The sequence below is a fragment of the Bactrocera neohumeralis genome, chromosome 4, assembly GCF_024586455.1.
Source record: "Bactrocera neohumeralis isolate Rockhampton chromosome 4, APGP_CSIRO_Bneo_wtdbg2-racon-allhic-juicebox.fasta_v2, whole genome shotgun sequence".
In the NCBI taxonomy this organism is placed as follows: Eukaryota; Metazoa; Arthropoda; class Insecta; order Diptera; family Tephritidae; genus Bactrocera; species Bactrocera neohumeralis.
The window spans coordinates 11679261-11698891 of record NC_065921.1 but is presented as its reverse complement, the minus strand read 5'-3'; the positions used below and the strand labels follow the sequence as shown (position 1 = coordinate 11698891).

Genomic DNA, 19631 nt, shown 5'->3' with positions numbered 1-19631 from the left:
AAAGATGCGATATGCATATATGTATGTACATATATGTATATGTGTTTATATCTATGTACATATATATATATGTCTGTCCGTATATGCTTAACTGCCATTGCAATCGCCATTCAGTTATCATCATGTGCATATTAGACACGCTAACAATCTGCCACAACATTATTAACAACAACACAACAACAACCAGCATCAATGTGCCACTAGGCGTATTGATAGCACTGACGTTATTAGCCTTGGTTGCACATAAATCCATCAACACTTCAACAGTTTTTTGCACTTTTCCGTTTTCAATCATTTGCCTATTGTTCGCGTTTTGCTGCAGTCTTTCAGCTCTTTTTAATTAAATTTAAATTAAAGTTGGAAAATTATCGCAAATATATGCAAATCTGCGAGTTGAAGTTTATAAAATTGTGGTTAATATAAATAAGCTGAAGTCTGTGATTAATTAGTATACAGTTTATTCACTTTTCACCGCGCAGAGAAAATAATCAGAACGGTTGGTTTAATAAACTTTTTCAATGGCGAGGTCATTGCTGCTGCATGTCGAAGAAAATATTATAAGTAAATCCAACTAACTTATAATCAGTAATAAATCAGTTGACTAATCAATTAATGAGAATCCTGATTTATTCAATTAATCAAATAATCCATCAATCAATGTACCAATCAATCTTCATATCAATCAAACAATCAATATATCTATATACCAAGAATTTGAAATCATCATTCAATAATTCTGTCAGTCAAAATTAAATTATGACTTTAACAATCGTTTAGTGTTTCAATCGATTACTTAGTCTCTGAATAAATTAAGCAAGCAATCGCTCAATCAACTAATTAAATAATTAGGCATTCTATCATTCAATCAGTATATCAATCAGCTAATATATCTATATATCAATATTTTCAAATAATCATTCAAAAATTCAGTCAGTCAAAATTAATTAATCAGTTTCATAATCAATTAGTGATTCAATCGATTATTTAGACTAGAATTAGTCAAGCAATCGTTTAATTAATTAATCAAACAATTAATCATTATATCATTCAATCAGTGTATATATCAATCTGTCTATCTATGAATCTAACTATCAATCAATCAATCGACTAATAAATTAATGGTTCATCCAACTAACTAACAGATATACATATATAGCTATATATCAATTAATCTGGATCCATTTCGAAGTTCGATATTTTAAAAAAGAAAAAACACAGAAACTTCAACCTCAAAGGGGAGTGCTTATTATCATTCGAAAGAACATTCCATGACATTTATGTTTTGAGGATTATCTCTTTCAAATGTTGGGCGTAGATACGCCTCAGATGGTCCATCCGTTGAATCGTCATTTTCGATGACTCGTTCGAGCATTTCGACTGGTACCTGGTGAATGACAAGTGTGTCGGTTTGCTCCAAGATCTGAATCGAAGCGGGTTGTCCTCATGTACTTTAGACCTTACATATATCCTCAGGAAAAAGTCTAACAGTGTGATATCACTCGATCTTGGTGGCCAATGAACTGTCCCAAAACGTGATATTATCTGCTCACCGAAGTATTCTCTCAACAAATCCGTTGATTGATGCGTTGTGTGGGAAGTGGCGCCGTTTTGTTGAAACCAAATGTCACCGAGATCACGAGCTGCAATTTCAGTCATCAAATAGTCGGTTATCATGGAGCTATAACGGTTGCCATTGGTAATTACATTCTCATCGGCGTCATCTTTTAAGAAATATGGACCGATGATTCCACCAGCCAACAAACCACACCAAACCGTTGGTTTTTCTGAATAAAATGACAGCTCTTGAATCTCTTCAAGTTGCGATTCGTCCCAAATGCGGCAATTTTGCTTGTTTACATACCCATTGAATCAGAAATGGGCATCATCGCTAAGCAAAAATTGCCTCGAAACCGTCAGATCTTCTTGGAATCCCTTCAATCAATCAATAAATCAAGCAATCTATTAAACAAAAGGCTTATTTAAATAGATGTTGAAATTAAAAAAAAAAATATTTTTTTCCAGAACATATTTCTCATACACATCACAGGGTATATTTATTCAGTAATCGAAATTTAAGACACCTTTGTCATTTATTAAAAAGCTGTCATAACTCCAAGTCATAGTAAAATCATAGGTTATTACATAAGCTCACAAGTATATGTAAGGTTTTAAATAACCTCTCAGGCCACAGTTGTTCGAATTCCCGCTTTCATACCTCGTCAGCAATGAACCTGAACTTCCGAAAGCCGCAAACTCACTTTTACCGCAAATTGTGCCATAAGCAAAGCAATTACATTTTAAATGGTACTTCGGTAGCGAGTAGTAGCAACAACAACACAAACTTTTCATTTTAAAGTTATCTCGGAATGCGGATATTAAAAATTGAGTTTGAAAATTTTCAAATTCAAAACACTTAAGATCATTAAATGCCAATGCATCAAGAGACCATAAAAATCAAAGGCAAACCGGGGTATTGAGGGTAAAGCGGCATGCTGCAGCTGAAATGAAGAATTAGTGTCGGGTCGGGTATTAAAACAATGAGGAAATTCGATTTTGTCAATTTGAAGTGCAAAAAAAAAGTTAAAAATCATAAACTTCAGCGCGCTTGCAAATGACTGCATATAAATTAAATGATAAACATATTTACACTTGAATCAAATGTATGTAAAGAGGTGGCATTACCACAATGTACCGCTCTGCATGAAAATATGAAATTGTAGCCCAGATCCGCCAGTTGCGCTTAAAACCGATCAATTGTGTGCGCGGACGCATATAATTTATAAAATCACCGACTTGCCAATGAGTGATTATGGCTACAACAACAATAATAATAGTAAATAATTTAGTTGTTATGCGTTGCATACACAATATCTCAAGCAAAAGCTTTTCAGTTTCATTTTCGCAGCAAGCGATCCTTGACGAATTGGTGGGCGGCAGCTTTGGAAACGCTAGGAAATCAAGCACAAACTCGAATATTACGCGCTTGATTGCTAATATGCATGAAAAAGCGAGCAATTTTGACTTCCTATATCTAATTTAGATTGCTTAGACGCGTGTGGACTAATTCAATTATTTGTATTGCTTTTAATTAAAGAACCAAACAGGCAGTATTTGCCAAAGCACACACACGCTTATTATAAAATTATAAAACTCTTTGCATGCACACGGCGTGAGAACGTGCAGAGCGTGTCAACACAACTTGTAGTTATGCATAAGAAATTATCCACAATTAAATCTAATTACATACTTTTCGTTCTGTTTCGCTTGCAGGCCCAACAATGACCCGACAACAACAAACGTTTAACACCCCAACCAGCGCTTTGATCGCTTGCCTCTGTGTATGCTTGTTCGCGCATGCGCAGGCAGCTGAAAAATGGTCACGTCAATTGGAACCGACCTCACCCGGCGTCTCCGACTCGTTCGATTGGGTGCCGCTAGCGCAACCAGTGGACAGCTCGACTGCCAAAGATCGCTCAGCGAATGCGCGTGTGCTCACCTACTCACAGGCTTTTCCGCCAAATGGCCGCTTTGGTGATTTGCCAAAGCCGCATAATCCACCAGCGCCACAACAGCAGCCATTCGATTTCCCATACCAATTTCAACGTTTCGTAAATCAACCACAAACGCGTCCACAAATCGGTTCGCCTTTCGGCGCGTCACCGCTAAAAGCATCCGCACTACAAGGCGGCGAACCGACTTCACAGTCTTTCTTCAAATTTGAAATGCCTTTCCGTCCAGATGGTGGTAATCGTGATGTAGGTGCCACCGGACCAAGCTCACTGCAGACCGGCTATCAGATACAACACACCTTTGGTGGTGGCGGCGCACAAGCTACACTCTTCAGTTCACCACTATACAACCAGCAACCGGTGTTCCCACCAGAATTCCACCCAATACCACAGAAACCCATCCAGCAACCTTTGCAGAAACCGTTACCACAACAGAATTACATCGAAGACAGCTTCCCGGCTAAGAATATTTACCGCGAGTCTAAACCGAATCCAACGCAACAATCTTTGCAAAGCGTTACACCACAAGTATTCCCTGCCGACCCACCAGTGGAGCAATTCTTCGATTTGAATAAACCGCAATCCAGCTACAACGGACAAATACCTTCATACCAACAACCGGAAAGCTTACCAACAGCGCCCTTCCAGCAAAGCGCACCGACCGCACCCGCTTTGGCGCCCAACAGCAATGCTGGCAATCCACAAGATGTACAATTGCTGTATGTGCCATATGACACGCTCTATAATCAGCAAAAACCGGAGTCGCAAGCTTACGAAGTGAACAAATACAATGTGAATCCTTCTTTGCCCACGGTTAATCCATTCCAAATCAATAATTTTTATACGCAAGACACGCTTGGTTCGCTGGATCAACAGAACTATTTTACATCAACACCCAGCACGAGCACGAGCCGCCCCAAGACCACCACTCTCAAGCCAACAACTATTTTCCAGAATTATGTTAATCCTCAACAGCAATTAACTACACCACGTCCGAAACCGAAGGCTCATCAGCCACCGCTTGCTATGTTCCTGGTGCGTAACTCAGCACGTCCCACACAAGCGGATGTTGTTTCAGCACTACGTCACTCCAACACAATCGCTGTTGTTGATGCGCCCACCAAGAAGATACCAGATATATTCGTCGGTCCAGCTGGTATGTCAACTCCGGAAGGTTATGCGAAGTTTGAGCTACCCTATTTGTCGCAACTCGCACAAACTCGTGAGCTACGTGAGATACCTTTCTTTGTAGCGCCGCTTAGTTACCGCACACCAAGCGGTTTCAATAAGATCCTTTTGCCTGAGCCACATGTCGGCTCAATCGTCATAAACCTCGCCAAAAGCAACAGCGCCACACAAGAAATTGTGAGTCAGCCAGCTAAGCCAAGCGCAGTTTATAGTCAAAACGATATTAATCAATATCAGCCACCGCAGCCCACACAGCGCGTGCGTCCACAACGTGTAAAGCAGCCATCGGCAACCAAGGACTACTATCCAGCGTTGAATGAGCCTGTGCAGAAACCACGCGATCAATTTGAGATTACGACTCAACGTTCCACATTAGCGCCTACACGCGGCAACAAATTCAACTACTTCTACAATCAGGATGCCATACGCGAGGTCAACTCACCGAAGGTCACGAAACTTGATCGCCCAAAGAAGAAACGTCCACAGCACACAGTTCAACAACAACAGCAGCAACCAATTGAACAACCTGCTTTCACACAAACCATTAACAATCCATATGCTCAATTCCAGCCAGCACCTAACCAGATAATCAATGATGATATCTACAAAGTTCAACCCAACCGTCCAGCGCCTAGCACTTCCACTTCCACAAGCACCACTACCACCACAACCAGCACAACTTCAACGACTGCTGCACCCGCACATACCTTCTTCACATACAATCCCAATGGACAGGTTGATTATCAGAACGCCAACGGTCCTCTCTACTCTTTTGGTACCATACCAAAAGAACCAGTTGAGGAGCAGTTACCACGTTTCACCACACGTCCACCCACAAGCACCACACCGGAGGAGGAGTATCGTATGAAACAGTATTTCCGCCAACAAGATGCTTTCCGTAATCGCCCACAATTAGTAAATCCCACGAATCCACCTTTCGAGCAGGTACAATATACGCCTGTTGATTTAGACTATGAACGAGATGCCAATGTACCATCCACAACTCATAAGACTACATCGACAACCAAACAACGTATTACGTTCTACTCACCGTCGCAATCAGCGATCTCGGGACCGGAAGATGCATACAATGTGGTCTCGCCACAACGGCCGGATGTGCTAGAACTGCAGCGCGAAAAAGATGTCCAACTTGAATTGAAACCGCATCGCCAGCAAGCATCTAGTCAACGTCCTTTATATAATCAAAACGAGATTCCCGATAGCACCGTTGAATATGACCCCAATCCTTATCATGTACCCTCAGAATTGCCACCGCTCACACCAAATCTACCAGGACTTGTAAATAATTTGCAAGAGAAGGACAAACAAAATGCTATAGGTGAACTTGCTACAACTACACCCAATCAGCCAGAGCCAGAACCAGAACAGCCCACACGTCCAACGAGACGTCCACTCAATCGTGTGCGTAAGCCTCTCGTTTCTAAAGTAACCTCTTCTGTATCCTACTCTGAAACGGAAACATCTACAAGACGTCCCGCGCAACGCGTACGTCGTCCATTTGGTTCACGCGCAACAGCCAGCACAACCACTTCACCAGATAACGAGGGCGAAATCACACCGACAACACGTCGCCCATCGTCTGCAGCACGTAATCCACTTATACGCAATCCCAATCGTATACGCTACCAACCCACACAAGAAGAACGCCAAAGCTTACGTACAAAACACCGTAAGAAGTATGGCGAATCCGGCAAAGATGAAGATTTGGACTACCAACGCGATGTATTGAATCAGAATTATCCAGTCATAAAGCCATTGTCATCACGCAAACCATCTAGTCCGACGGCAATACCGAGTTCTTATGCGACAAACTACGGTTCCGAAGCACCGACGTCTGAAACTCAACAAGTGTACACGGTTACGCCGAGCAATACGGTAGAAACGAATGAGCAGACCTTCCCAGCCGGCATGTTAGAGCCAATGCAAATCGCTCAACAGTACAGTCAGTACACTAAGGATAATTTCGGACCAGGTTATTTCCCCAACCAAGAGGATTTAAGTCCTACCGAACCGATCATACGTAATGAGATCAATCCGGTCTTTACCACATTGCCGAGTACAACAAGCACCACTACCACTACCGCAGCACCAACAACAACCACTGAAGAGCCGTTAGTTACCACAAGACGTTCGCCATTTATACGCCGAAATTATCCACGTTTGCGCACTACAACTACCGAACCGCCAACCACAACAACACCGGAAACCGAAACGAAAACTTCGGTAAGTGGCAAAACCCTCAATCAAAATTTGTAGAATATATTTTTTAATACATTCTTTAATAGCTGCGTCCACGCATACCACCACGTAAGGTGATTAGAGTGCGCGCACGCACGCGTCGTCCACAAATTTTATCATCAACCACGTCGATTCCAGAGGAGGAAGCTGAAGTCGAAGAGCCCAAGAATAATTTCCGCAAAATAAACCGTTTCAATCATGATCTGTATGAGAACGAGGTGAGCCTTTAAGCAATTTCTTTTACAGCTCAAAAACCTCACAACTTTTTATTCTCCCAAACAGGCCTCACCACCACAAAGACGTCGTCAAAGACCGAACTTCCAACTGGATGGTCAGGAATCACAATGGTCTCCAGCATTGAAATTCGGCGGCAATCACCACTTCAAACCTACTAACCCCAAGGAACAGAATAAGGAGAAAGAACATAAGTTCGAAGAAGAGCCGGAAATCGTGACCATAGGACCTGAAGATAGCAAAAAGGCGGATAACTTTGAAGTAAACGTATCCGCAGGCTTTGGTGAGACAAAGCCAACACTTAAAGGGCCTAATCTAAAGTAAGTATCTGAAAAATTAATTAAAGATTGGTGAAATTAAGGAATATTGAAATTACACATAAGATAAAAACTAAGCGGGTATGATGTACCGTTAGTATTGATTTTAACCAAATGTGCATTTTACTCAATATTATCAAAATTTTTTCTCAGGCCCGAGAAATCCTTTGCTGAACTTCTTGAAGAAGTCATGGGCAAGGCGCCTGAAGAGAAACCACTCGAATCGGCAGAGGAGTCCACGCAGCGCACTACAGATGGAACCTTCTTTGAGTCACAGAAAACCACAATATTCAACCGCGTCAACAGACGCAACAAATTCAAGAAACTCAGACTTCCCTCAACACAAAACACTGAAAGCTTCGAAACGGCCGAGTCACAAGGTCTTGGTTCGCAACTGTACAATTCACTCTACGGCAAGGAAAAATCCACAGACGAAATAGTGAAAGAACTTAAGACGACCACGCCACTCACACCGGAATCCTCTACATTAACAACAACAACAAACAGTCCATTGAGTACAATGAACACCAACGAGCCGACAACATCGGAACCCTTAGAAGTCACGTCGTTCGCAACAACACTCGCTATGGATGATGATTTGGATAGAAGTACAATCGCGCCAACAGGAAATGAAGACGAAAATGCAACCGAAGAGAGTGCTACACGACGCATGGATGAAGCAGTCGATGATCTGGAATCGCAACCAAGCATATTCTCCGAAGTCAAGAGACAACTGCACGATCTATTCGCCATCGACGAATCGGAAGATCATGCGGTAACCGCGGCGTTGGCGGCAGTCGGCAAGCGCAGACAGGAATACATGAATATTAAACGCACCAAAGCCGATACGACAACGCAGGCGATGAATGCCGTAACGGAGGAAGCTACAGAGCCCACATTATCAGCGACGGCTGTGAAAACGCCAGCGGACGACCAAGCTAAAAAGAACTTGATGGACAAAGTCATCTACGCCACGTCCACGTCGATGAAAGTGACATCCGAAACGGAGATTTGCTATCGTGGACGTTGTATACGCTCCGAGGATTTGCCAGCGAATCATAAATTGAATTAAGCCGGGAAGCGCTCAGCGCAAGCGCGGCAATATGCCGCAGCGAAGTAAGAGAGTTCTATTTACCCTCTCTTTCTCGTATCAGCTGGTATTTATATGTATTCATGAAAGTACTAGTTAATGCGAAATCGTATTCAGAGAGAAGATTGTGATAATATGAAGAAAGAAACAATACAGAAAAATCAATATACACAATCTTTACTTAGAGCATAACAATAACCGGCTTAATAATTGTATATTAATATGACTATATAATGGCTTATCACCGCCGAGTTGATGAGTTTAGCTATGTTTGTATGATAGTTTGTAGATGTTTCTGGAATTTTCCTCTTTTCTAGTGCGCGCTGTCTCTATGACTTTATTGTAATTACTTAGCTTTTAATATAAATTTACGAAAATCTAGTTTAATTTATAAGGGAGTATAAAAGTTCCGAAACCTGCGACGCGTCCAGTGAGTTTTTGTTACATTTATCCTTCCATTATCTTAATATAAGCTTAATTAATAATAAATATACATATATATTTTTTATGCAACAGTAATCAAATACTTTATATAATTAATGTAATTAAACGAAACGAATTATTAACTGTATTTCTAATGAATTTTTGTAGCCACAGGAACGAGTAAAAAAATATATTATATTTTTATTGTATTGTATTATTTTTAGTAAGTCTTATATGATTGCGAATTAAGTAGCCTTAAGTCTGTAATATATTTAATAAAAGACCAATAAACTTAACAATGATAAAACTAAAACCATAAGTTTTTAAATCATCATTAAAAAAAATATGATCGCCCTTTGAAGTTCAAAAATCCTGGATAATTAAAGTATTTCCAAAAACTTCTACAACGACGAAATTCTCCCACTCAATTAGTTTCGCTCTCACGTGTTTCCAAAGTGTTTGTCTCTCACATTTCAAGTGGCAAAACTACCGACTTTTCTTCATGACTTAGATTAGGTTGGGTTATGAGGTCAAAAGATCTCATTGGACAGCTGAGAACACCGGTCGTTGTTCTATGTAAAACTCCATTATAATAGATCATAAGACCCTTAATAACCGACAAAGCATTTTGAGCCTTTCACAAATTCGTTAAGACTGCTGCTACTGCTACGTCTTCTAGTTCACTGCAAGTAAGACTGCCGGGATGTTTTAAGCTCAGTCTTGCAAATGCTGGACAATGGAAGATAAATTGCCTGGATGTTTCCACATCATCCATACAACTTTGACTACTTGGTATGTTAGATGGCTAATCAAAGATCTACTATATGTATGTAGTGCTGTGTGAGACCATAGAAAAGAAGAACTCCTGAGTTCGAACTTATCAATTAGCAAAACGCTTAGTATCTAATACAAACTTGCACAAGCTTTTAATTTCCATTCCCACCAGCTGGGTGGGATGTCTGAATGTATGCGTTCCTAAGTTCTTGTCTTAGCTTCCCAAACACGGGACAGTCAAGGAGGAGTGTCGAGTTGTTTCCACCTCGCCTTCTTTCATACGGCTTCTGCAGATGGCGTCTGGTAAGATTCCCAGTCTTACTTTGTGGACACTAATAGGGAGAAGGGCAAAGTGATCACGAGATTTCTTGCGATCAATCTTGGGCCAAAAGGCTTTTGCGACAGATCATGTACTGGTGGTGTCCCAGCGCTGGCCGAGCTTCCGCGAGTAGTAAAACAAAAGAGGGTACGGTTCTAGGGTGCCTTTTCTTGAAAGCTCATCAGCTTTACAGTTTCCTGCGATTCCAGGAAATCTGCAGTAAATCTACTGCTACCTTAATGGCTACAACCTTGGCCTGGAAGACACTGCAATAGTTATAAAATCTGAAAATGGAGTTGATAGAGATCTCATGACAGTAAACCCCTCCACCAACCTTCTCCCAAGCTTTAACCCATCCGTGAAGAATCTCGCCGCCCCTCTCCTCCAACGGTTTCTTCCCACCCACAATGGGTAGATAAGGAGCCGCTAGAGTTCAGTTTGGCAAACACAGACTCTCTGAGTCTGTGGCAACTTTGGCAGCCATACACACTTTGACAACTTGAGACCGTTGAGATTTTTAGCCTTACCGCATAAATGCCTATTGGACAATGTTCTGTAAGAACTTCTACGATTGCGATAAGATGAACTTTGCTAAGGGCAAGTAGGTACATGACTTACTAAAACAAGAATTACTTGACGATATAAACTCAACTTTACGACAAAAAGGCAAATTCGGAGCATATAGGTTTCAAGATCTTTGTTTCGTTTTCAAGAAGCACCATTGGAATTTGAACGAGATCTCATTGGCTCTGTCTTTTATCTCTTGCATAAATTATGCGGCAAAAAGCTGGACTCGACTTACAATAGAGATAATGGCCGTTTAGACTCTATATTGTTAAGGTAATCTTATATATCCACTTGGAGAGTTTTCGGGGTCGCAGCGTTTCATTATAGCGCTATGAATTTAATAAGGTCAAGAACTGGAAAAAAATTTAATGCCATAACAGATGGCTAACTTGCGAAGTTTTTCGGTTGGGACTATAAATCTTTCATTGCTGCATAACTTCCTGAACACCTTACCCCAACAGCTATCGGGCTGATATATAATATCCGGGTTAACTCTGCAAGTAACAACACCAGAAGAAGGTTAGAATAAATGTTTGTTAGTTTTTTAGCTGGAACTTAATTGATATCCAGATTCAGGAAACCAGTTATTCCCACAAAACAGAATGAGAAGGCTTGAATGCTTGAATGCTTTCCTCGGGGATGTTAGTGTTTTAGGTGATTTGTTATAAGTGTAGGGAACTACGTTTGATACATTGAAATAAATCACAGATAAGGAAGATCCGATGTGCATACGTATATCTACCCAAGTAATATCACTATCTATTCACCACAATTAGTCTACCTTGAACTGGGCATCTACAAAGTTTGTTACTCTCAAAAGGAAACGTCGGGGACCCTATAAAGTATATTAAAATATTCCCTAGTTTTTGAAATATCTCATTTGTCAGAACCGCCATCAAGGATCAAAATCAAGTGGCAAGTGGCACTTATCAAGTAATTTCTCACGACAGCCGGATCTACGCACCGGAATTGACCCGAATTTTGTCCGATCAAGGCTGTTTTTTCGGCGATCTAACCCCGTTTGGATCGGTGAGTTAATCAAAATCAAGTTTTGTATGAAAACTTTGTTATTTGAGAAGATATGTTCCCGAAATTCGGCATTAATTTTTGTCTAAAACAACGCTACAACCTCTGATTATATTGTTTAGATCGGACCACTATAGCATATAGTGGTGATAAAATTTCAAGTTCTTGTATGGAACCTTTTTTTTGTGAATGGTATTACAGGTCCTGCGCAACCGAAATTAATTTTTGTACTTTTTTTATATTATTTAATTATTTATTATTTAAAAAACTTAATCAGAAGTATGAAAAGCTTAAACATTTCTGTAAGTTTCTAACCGCACATTTCAATGAAATTTAAATAGTTTTGCAATATTTCATATTTATTTGCGCATTTTATTAATTATTAAAGACACTTTATTACATTGACATACAGAAGGTAATAATTTATAAGTTCACTTATGCACGCTAAATTGCGTACAGTAGCACAAGGTATTTATTTAGATTATAATAAATTTGCTCGAATTTATTTAAAAAACATATTTCAATAACTGCGAAAAATTGCTGACTTACGAATGAAAAAATTTTAATTTAATCGATTGGTTTAATATTTAAAGAAAATAATTTAACAGAAGTCTGGCAATGTCATGGTAAATATAATTTGCATGCACAAATTTAATGATCAGCCGTTATTTCACGAATGTTTTCGCAGTAAACGATTCTTTCGTTCACAAAACATAAATATATAATACTTATTACTTATAATTGCATTTCGAGCTCCAAATTAATTTTACAAATGCATGTAGATCTTTTTTAAAATATAAATTATATTATTTGTGTGTATATTTATGTATATACATATACTATACATATATTTGTATGCACCTAAGTTTTGTAAATTCTTTATGCTTAACTTTCGTGACATGCACGTCATGCCTTTACTTTGCCATGAAAGCATTTACTTCCACGTTGAGAGACATAAGGAAATAATGAAAATATTTTATATCACAAAGATTTAAAATGTTTAGCTAAACACATGTTTGTGTAGTCGAAAATGAGAAATAAAATGAAATGTCATGTCATTGGCACCATGGACTCATGGTGCAGCATTGCGATTCAAAGGCGCAGTCTCATCATCGGTTATTTCGTGTATGTCATCGCCGTTGTATGTACTGTTATCGCCTCGACCTGCAGCAGCAGCTGGCTGACCTTGTGGGAAGTTCCATTTTTGTGGACTCGTACGACCAAAGACAAGGAAGAACAGATTGCCGACGAAATAGAAGAATGCACTCACATAGAACACAATACGCCATTGTGCGGGATTTTCCTGCAAAACAAAGTAAACATATCAAGAATTACATGCACAATGAAATCGAATTAAAAAAGACACTGACCTCATCTGTCACAATCAGTCCAACTGTGAGCGGTGCTATTATGCTTATCACATTCGCCACACAATTGGTAATACCCATCAATGTGCCGGCGAAATTTGGCGCGATATCAATGTGATTGACTTGAAAGCCCAGATAAGTGGCCGCATTTGCACCCACTGCTATGGTCAACAATGTTATAGCCAATTTAACACTACCGCCGGCATTTATATAACCCAAACCGATCAGTGCCACCATCGGCACCCATTGACCGATGGTGTTGAAGAATTTGCGTGATACCCATAGACGCGTTGTATAGCGCGCATTAAGAAAATCGCCCAAAAAGATGAAAGCATAGGACAGCAGACACATAGCAAAGTAGGGTAACGCGGAGAGCGGACCACTACTACGTATATCCATACCGAGAATATTCTTCAAGTATGTTGGTATTTCGGTGAGCAGTGTCCAGAAGCCCCAATTATTCGCTAAATGCACAAAAATCAACGTTAGGAATGGTGGTGAAGTGAATATTTGAGCCCATGGTAATTTGTGTGGTTGTGTTTGTGTGCCACTGCTTTGACGACCAGCATCGGAAGGCCGACGTGTTTGTCCGGACGATTCAATATAACGCAACTCGGCTACACTAATCGATGGATGCTCCGCAGGTGTGCTGGCGCTTAGGAATAACCAAACGAATGACCACAAAATGCCGACAACACCGGAGAGGTAAAATATACTGGGCCAACCAAGCCATGAGGATGCTATATAACCGCTAACCGACAGCATTACAACCGTACCGAATTGTGCGCCCGAATAGCAGTAGCTGACCAGACGTGCACGCTCCTCGGCTGGTGCCCATTTGGATAGAAATGTATGTGTAGATGGAAAAATCATGCCTTGCGATAGACCTTGTGCCGCACGCAGCGCCAACACTAAAGGCCAGTCTCCGATTTTGGCGCTCAACGGTGTCAAAATGGCCAGCGAAGAGCAGATAAGCACTCCAAAAAAGAATGTATACTTGGCACCATAGTGGTGCGCCATGTAGCCACCGGGCACTTGTGTCACGACATAACCCCAGAAAAAGCTGCTGAGCAGATAGGACTTAATGCCCTCATCCCATTTGTACTCCTGCAAGAGTTGAGAAAAGTGATAAGGATTTTTTACTAGGTAGTTTACGGCTTAAGCATATATAATTTAAAAATGTATATTTTCCATTATACAGAAATTATAGATAGGTGATACATACATTCGTATATATGTATGTATGTGTACAAACATTCAAGTCTTAATGGTTTTTCTAAATTTTTGCTTATTTTATTAAATGCATATGTGCAAACATGGGCATGACAAAAAATGACAAAAAATGACGTATGAGAAGGCAACTGTGTTTACATTCTGCTTTTTATCAGTATAAAGCCACAAATTCAAATTTTTTTATGAATAATATTTATGTATATGGTACACTGCTGAACAAATAAATGAAAATATTACAATATACTGTTTTTATGAGAAACGATTATTCGAAGTTATCTTATTAAACTACTTATTACTATGTAAGACTGTGCCTACTACATAAACATCCATACATATTTATACTTATATGTATGTACATATGTATATATACTTGACATATTACTGATAATTTTTAGTGCTTATACATTTGATGAGCAATAGCGTAAACAAAATATTCTGCTATCAAAGTGCTACTTTATTTTCGAATTTGCAATAAATAAGCCAATTAACACACCCACTTAAGATCACCATATGCTGCTAATTTCATTAACAAAAATTTAAACATGCGGGCAGGTACTTACCTCAAATGCTGGATTTGTGGCATTTTGATCTGTCATCGCCACAATGGCTACAGATAGATTTACGCGCAGCGCATAAGCCACTGCCAAGCCACAAAAGGCGAGAAAACATTGTAGATGACGTATACCAAAACGTGGACCTAATCAACAAAATTGATGAGCAGTTTGTAATTAATGCTATCTTTAACAACGAACATGTGTATATTTCACTTACCTTGTCGTGCAGTATCAATTTGCTGATAGCCACCATTGAAACAATCACACCATAAAACCATTTTATTACCTACCTACGACTTACACTTGCATTTATGTACACGATACATACGCCCACACAAAAATTTTTACAATATTAACTATTTTCGGCAGCTATTAATGGCGTATGGCGTTTGGAATTCTTTTGTTACTTTGTTGTCTTAGCGAAACTCAATACTCCATTCTATAACACTTCAAAGAATTTGTAGAGTTTGCACTTTTCCACCCAATCGCAACTATACGCTCTACATCACTTTTGTAAATGATGAGTTTTGTATACGTTTCCAAATACGTCAACACAGAACACACAAAAACAATATAAAAATAAACGATTTGAAATCTTTGTCTATCAATGGAATGAAGGAATAGTGCAAATAAACAAAGCGAATTGGTAAACAGCTGACAAGTGCTGGCGTTACCACACGCGTCAAAGATAGAAATACCCATTTAAAATTTATCGATAAATCGATATTTCGATGAAGTACTTTGTATCAGCAACGGAGTTGATTAGAATACGAAAGTTGGGATATACGTATAATATACGAAAGTTTTTTAATCTATGAGATTCTAAAAAATAAAAAATAAACGTAAATTAATATGAATCCATTAATTATTCATAGAATTAGTAGGAACTACTATGATGACAGCCTAAAAGTAATGCTGAATAACAAGAGAAAAACCGTATACACTTTTTGTTTAATTAAGGATATATATCATGTGAATATGTACAGCAAATTTCTGCAAATAAATTTTTGAATAAAAGCAAGCAAAGTCCTCGATTGCTTCAGCGGTTCCGGTCTTCTCCGTGTGTGAAACCTGAAAAGGAAAATTTCTCAACCAAAGTTGGTCTCTTCTTAAAAACGATCAAGACTAGTAAAAATCAACGAAATTACGTCATTTTTTTAACAAAAGTTGAAAATTACTACAGAATTCGATTTTCGGTCAGCCCAACAGAAAAAAAAATTATAGGGATCGGATCATTTGTTTCAGAGTAAATACTCAAGCAAATTCCAAAAATGAAAATTTGGGAAAAACGCTTTTAGAGATAAACGGATAGAGCTGATTGAATTAAGAGGTTACATAAGTAGGTTTCCTTGAGTAAAAGACTTTCTTCAATAATTTTTTTCTCATATAAATCATGGAATATTTTATTAGAGTTTTTTACTGTTACAAACATATACTATTAATAAAGAAATTCTGTAATTTTTCGAAAGAAATATTTTAAACTAGACCATCGCGACGCCATTTTCTGTGACCTCTCCGAAAAAGGATTCGCCAATTTGGCAGCATAACTCCTTACAGGATCGTCTAAAGTGAAAAATACGTGTTTTAGTTAAAACCTTAACTTAGAATTAGAACGAAGAAAAACACTAAAAATTGGAATTTTTTCAGACATTTGAAATTTTCTATAACGTGTATTTAAATTAACTATAAAACGCTTTATATAGTATTTTATAATAAAATACGAAAGTTTGTATTAGTTATTTTTAGAAAATATTTTAAATTTCGAAAAAAAAATGTCCAACTTATAATGATCACGTGTGATCCGATTGGCATTACTGTCGCTACTTACGAGCAAAGATTGAACACTGTGGCAGCACAGCCGAATGGCGGAAATTGATAAGTGTCAATTCGGATATTGTCGTGTGTGAGCGATTGTGTTGTTAAATTTCAATTTATTTCCAATTCTTGATGAAAGTGTGTTATAGTTAAAGTGGTATTTAAGCGAATTTCAAAATTTATATAATGAAGGAAGTGTATCTTTAGAGAAGTCAAAGAGAAGTCAAATGCTTTTGTGTAATATGTATAAAAGAAAAGAAGCAGCGGGATTGTATTTGTGTGAGCGAGAGGCGCATGCAAATTTGGTTACCTCGGTATCAAAAAAGGCAAAAGGCCCAAATAATATAAAAGCTTAAGTAGCCTAGTAAAGAAAGTAGTTATGTGATGTGTAAGCCTATAAAATTAGAAAAGGTGTGAGTGAAATTGTGAAAATATTGCAACCAAAATGGTCGCCACAAGCTTTGTGGTCTGCTTATGTTTCGGTATCCTTTTTCATCCGTTATTCGCAAGTTTCAGGTATGTTTTTCGTTGCTGCCACTTAAAAGGTAAGTTTCCGACAAATAAAACTCCATTTAAAAAACCTTAAATAATACATAACTTCCAAAACTGTCTTGCGTAGAGAAGCAGGCTGATGTTCTTTAAATATATTAACTCTAAGTTGATTAAAAATATTTTATATATAAAATATCTAAAAAATATACAATTTCTATTATGTACATACTTATTTTTTCTCACAGTTTGACAGCCATAGTAAACTGTAGTTTACAGTCAAACAAGGTCTGAATTTTCAAACTTCAGTGACTCTAAAACTATAGTTCGCAGGTGCTTTTTTATGTAGAGCCGACTGATGACAAATTTATTAACAAAAATTCACACCGCAAATATTTGTTTTATAAAGATAGATATGTATATATAAATATCAAAAATATTTATATTTTTAAATTTAACTTTTTCTAAGTTTTATATGCCAGCCGTCGTTAAAGCGAATTAAAACCTTTCTTCCAGCTTTGTTCTGATTTCAAATAAAGTTATGCGTTTTATATAAAGATAGTACATATCTTTAACTAGGCGGGTATAAAAAGATCCTAATCTTTATTTGTACACTATTGTACTCCGAATCCGTACACACTGACATGGCCAAATCAACTCATCTCGTCACGCTGATTAGTTACACACTATACAAATACTCTACAGAGCTTGCGATGTTTTCTTCTTCATGTTACTAACTTCATGCAAACAGAAAGGATATAGCTTCGTTTTTGCAACTCAAAGTCCTTTTCTTCGCGAAGTGTCATTTATAATTGATATAACGTATAACTTTTAACTTTAGGGGGTGAGATTACCAAGAATGGTGTGCGACTAACATCCGAAAACGTGATCAACATTGGGAAACAGATCGAGAAGGCTGTAGGAAATGTCTAGAGCACCAGCGAACAAGCATCTCTTGTGCAATTGTCCCACATTGGTAAGACTAAGTACGCTGAAAGCATATGGGATTTGGTGGATCACAAAGCCGATGTCCAGCAAAACCTCCGAGAAAAATATTTGGCGAAGAGGAATATTTTCTTCTTTTGAAACTTGACAATGTTTTGCCGGAGTGACTTAAAAAATCGAAAACAATATCTAAAATATTATCCGTTTAACTAAAATATGAATATATCTTAGGAAATCGTATTAAAATATCCATAAATATGTTATATAAAACATCAATTTTTTGAACTTTTCTAGTGGATTCTTTCCCGTCGATCTTGTTTTTAAATGGTTTAACTAGCCCTCCTATACATAAATATATATATGTATATAATATTTAAATAAATGTAGCATGTAGTGATGTTTTACACTTTCTGATTATATTTACTAGTTGCCAACACAGCCACATTCGCAAACTACCAGCCACCCCGGGCACCAGTATCATTTTAAAAGTTTCCTAACATTCTGAGCGTTTTACTCAAAATGGTGTTTTCAAAGTCGGTGGACAGCTTTACTTGAAAACGACTAAGCCGATTAGACTTAAATTTCAACACGTGCTTCTTAAATATATTTTTTAGTAATATAATAACAATTTAAGGCTGAACTTTTGGTCAAAAATCGATCTTTTTTAGAAGCCGCCATTTTGCCAAAAAATTTTATTTTGTTTATGCCTTCGATTAATTACTAGATTTAACTAAACTAACGAAATTGGCTGAGTTTTTTTTTTAATTTTAGAGGATCTATGTAGTTCAGAGATATAGTGGTCACCGCAGAACGTCTTTTTTGAGAGGATAAGCTGTAGTTCCTTTCCAAATAAATATTTTTACTAATACTAAATCTTAAAATACAGTTTAAAGAGACCATTAATATGTCTACAAAATTTTGGATCAATAAATTTAAAAGTGTTCCCAGAAAAAGTTCTTGAAAAATTACCCCTAAAATAATGATAAAGCGTTTTTTTTTACCAATTGTATTGATTTTGAGTTTATTTTTGGAGTTCAATTCCAGATTTTCTAGTTTTATAATTATTTTTTTCTTGTATATATATATATAATAGTTTACAAATTCTTTCACTTTTTAAAATTAAATATATATGTAATATTTCTTATGTCTCAATTCGTAAAAATTAAATTATTGCATACTAAAAAAATAACAACTACACTACTAACATCATTTTATAGTATAACAACTTAAGGATAAGTGCGCGCTTAAGCTAAGACGAAATTTACAAAACTCAACTAAAATACATTGGCCGATTGAGAAATAACAGAATATAAAACAACTTGGTCAAAACAAAGTGCTCAAGAAACGCTGAAGTAGATAATCTAGTTCGATAACAACAATGCACCATTCAATAAGTGTAATCCGCATAACTGTAAAAAACACGTGACATATGGTCGAGCGAATCGAGCTGACAACAATGATTGTATGCAGCGATTTGATAAGATAAACCCAGCGACGATCAAATATTAATATACAAGTGATT

At 37.8% G+C, this 19631-nt stretch overlaps 2 protein-coding genes across 2 annotated transcripts in view; one reads left to right on the top strand and one right to left on the bottom strand.

Annotated features, from left to right (window-relative positions):
- LOC126756081 (proteoglycan 4) overlaps positions 1–9195 on the top strand; it is a 40872-nt gene extending 31677 nt beyond the window's left edge. The window contains exons 3-6 of the mRNA XM_050468906.1: positions 3271–6941; positions 7004–7174; positions 7239–7510; positions 7661–9195. Of these exons, the coding sequence (XP_050324863.1) occupies positions 3279–6941; positions 7004–7174; positions 7239–7510; positions 7661–8579 (5025 nt within the window). The 5' untranslated portion in view covers positions 3271–3278 and the 3' untranslated portion in view covers positions 8580–9195. The remainder of the gene's footprint in view (positions 1–3270; positions 6942–7003; positions 7175–7238; positions 7511–7660) is intronic.
- A 2862-nt stretch (positions 9196–12057) lies between these two features.
- Positions 12058–15456, bottom strand: LOC126755457 (putative inorganic phosphate cotransporter). Its single transcript, XM_050468037.1, has 4 exons — positions 15078–15456; positions 14867–15003; positions 13077–14180; positions 12058–13009 (listed from the first exon to the last, which is right to left on the bottom strand). The coding sequence occupies exons 1-4, from the start codon at positions 15136–15138 to the stop codon at positions 12779–12781; spliced, it is 1533 nt and encodes a 510-aa protein (XP_050323994.1). The 5' UTR covers positions 15139–15456; the 3' UTR covers positions 12058–12778.
- Between the last annotated feature and the right edge of the window lie 4175 nt (positions 15457–19631).

Excerpts from the sequence above, each read along its gene's own strand:
- LOC126755457 (XM_050468037.1), bottom strand. The coding sequence starts at position 15,138 with ATGGTTTTATGGTGTGATTGTTTCAATGGTGGCTATCAGCAAATTGAT. Across the intron at positions 14,181-14,866 it reads CCACAAATCCAGCATTTGAG|GAGTACAAATGGGATGAGGG; the intron begins GTAAGTACCTGC and ends CAACTCTTGCAG. Across the intron at positions 13,010-13,076 it reads GACTGATTGTGACAGATGAG|GAAAATCCCGCACAATGGCG; the intron begins GTCAGTGTCTTT and ends TTTGTTTTGCAG.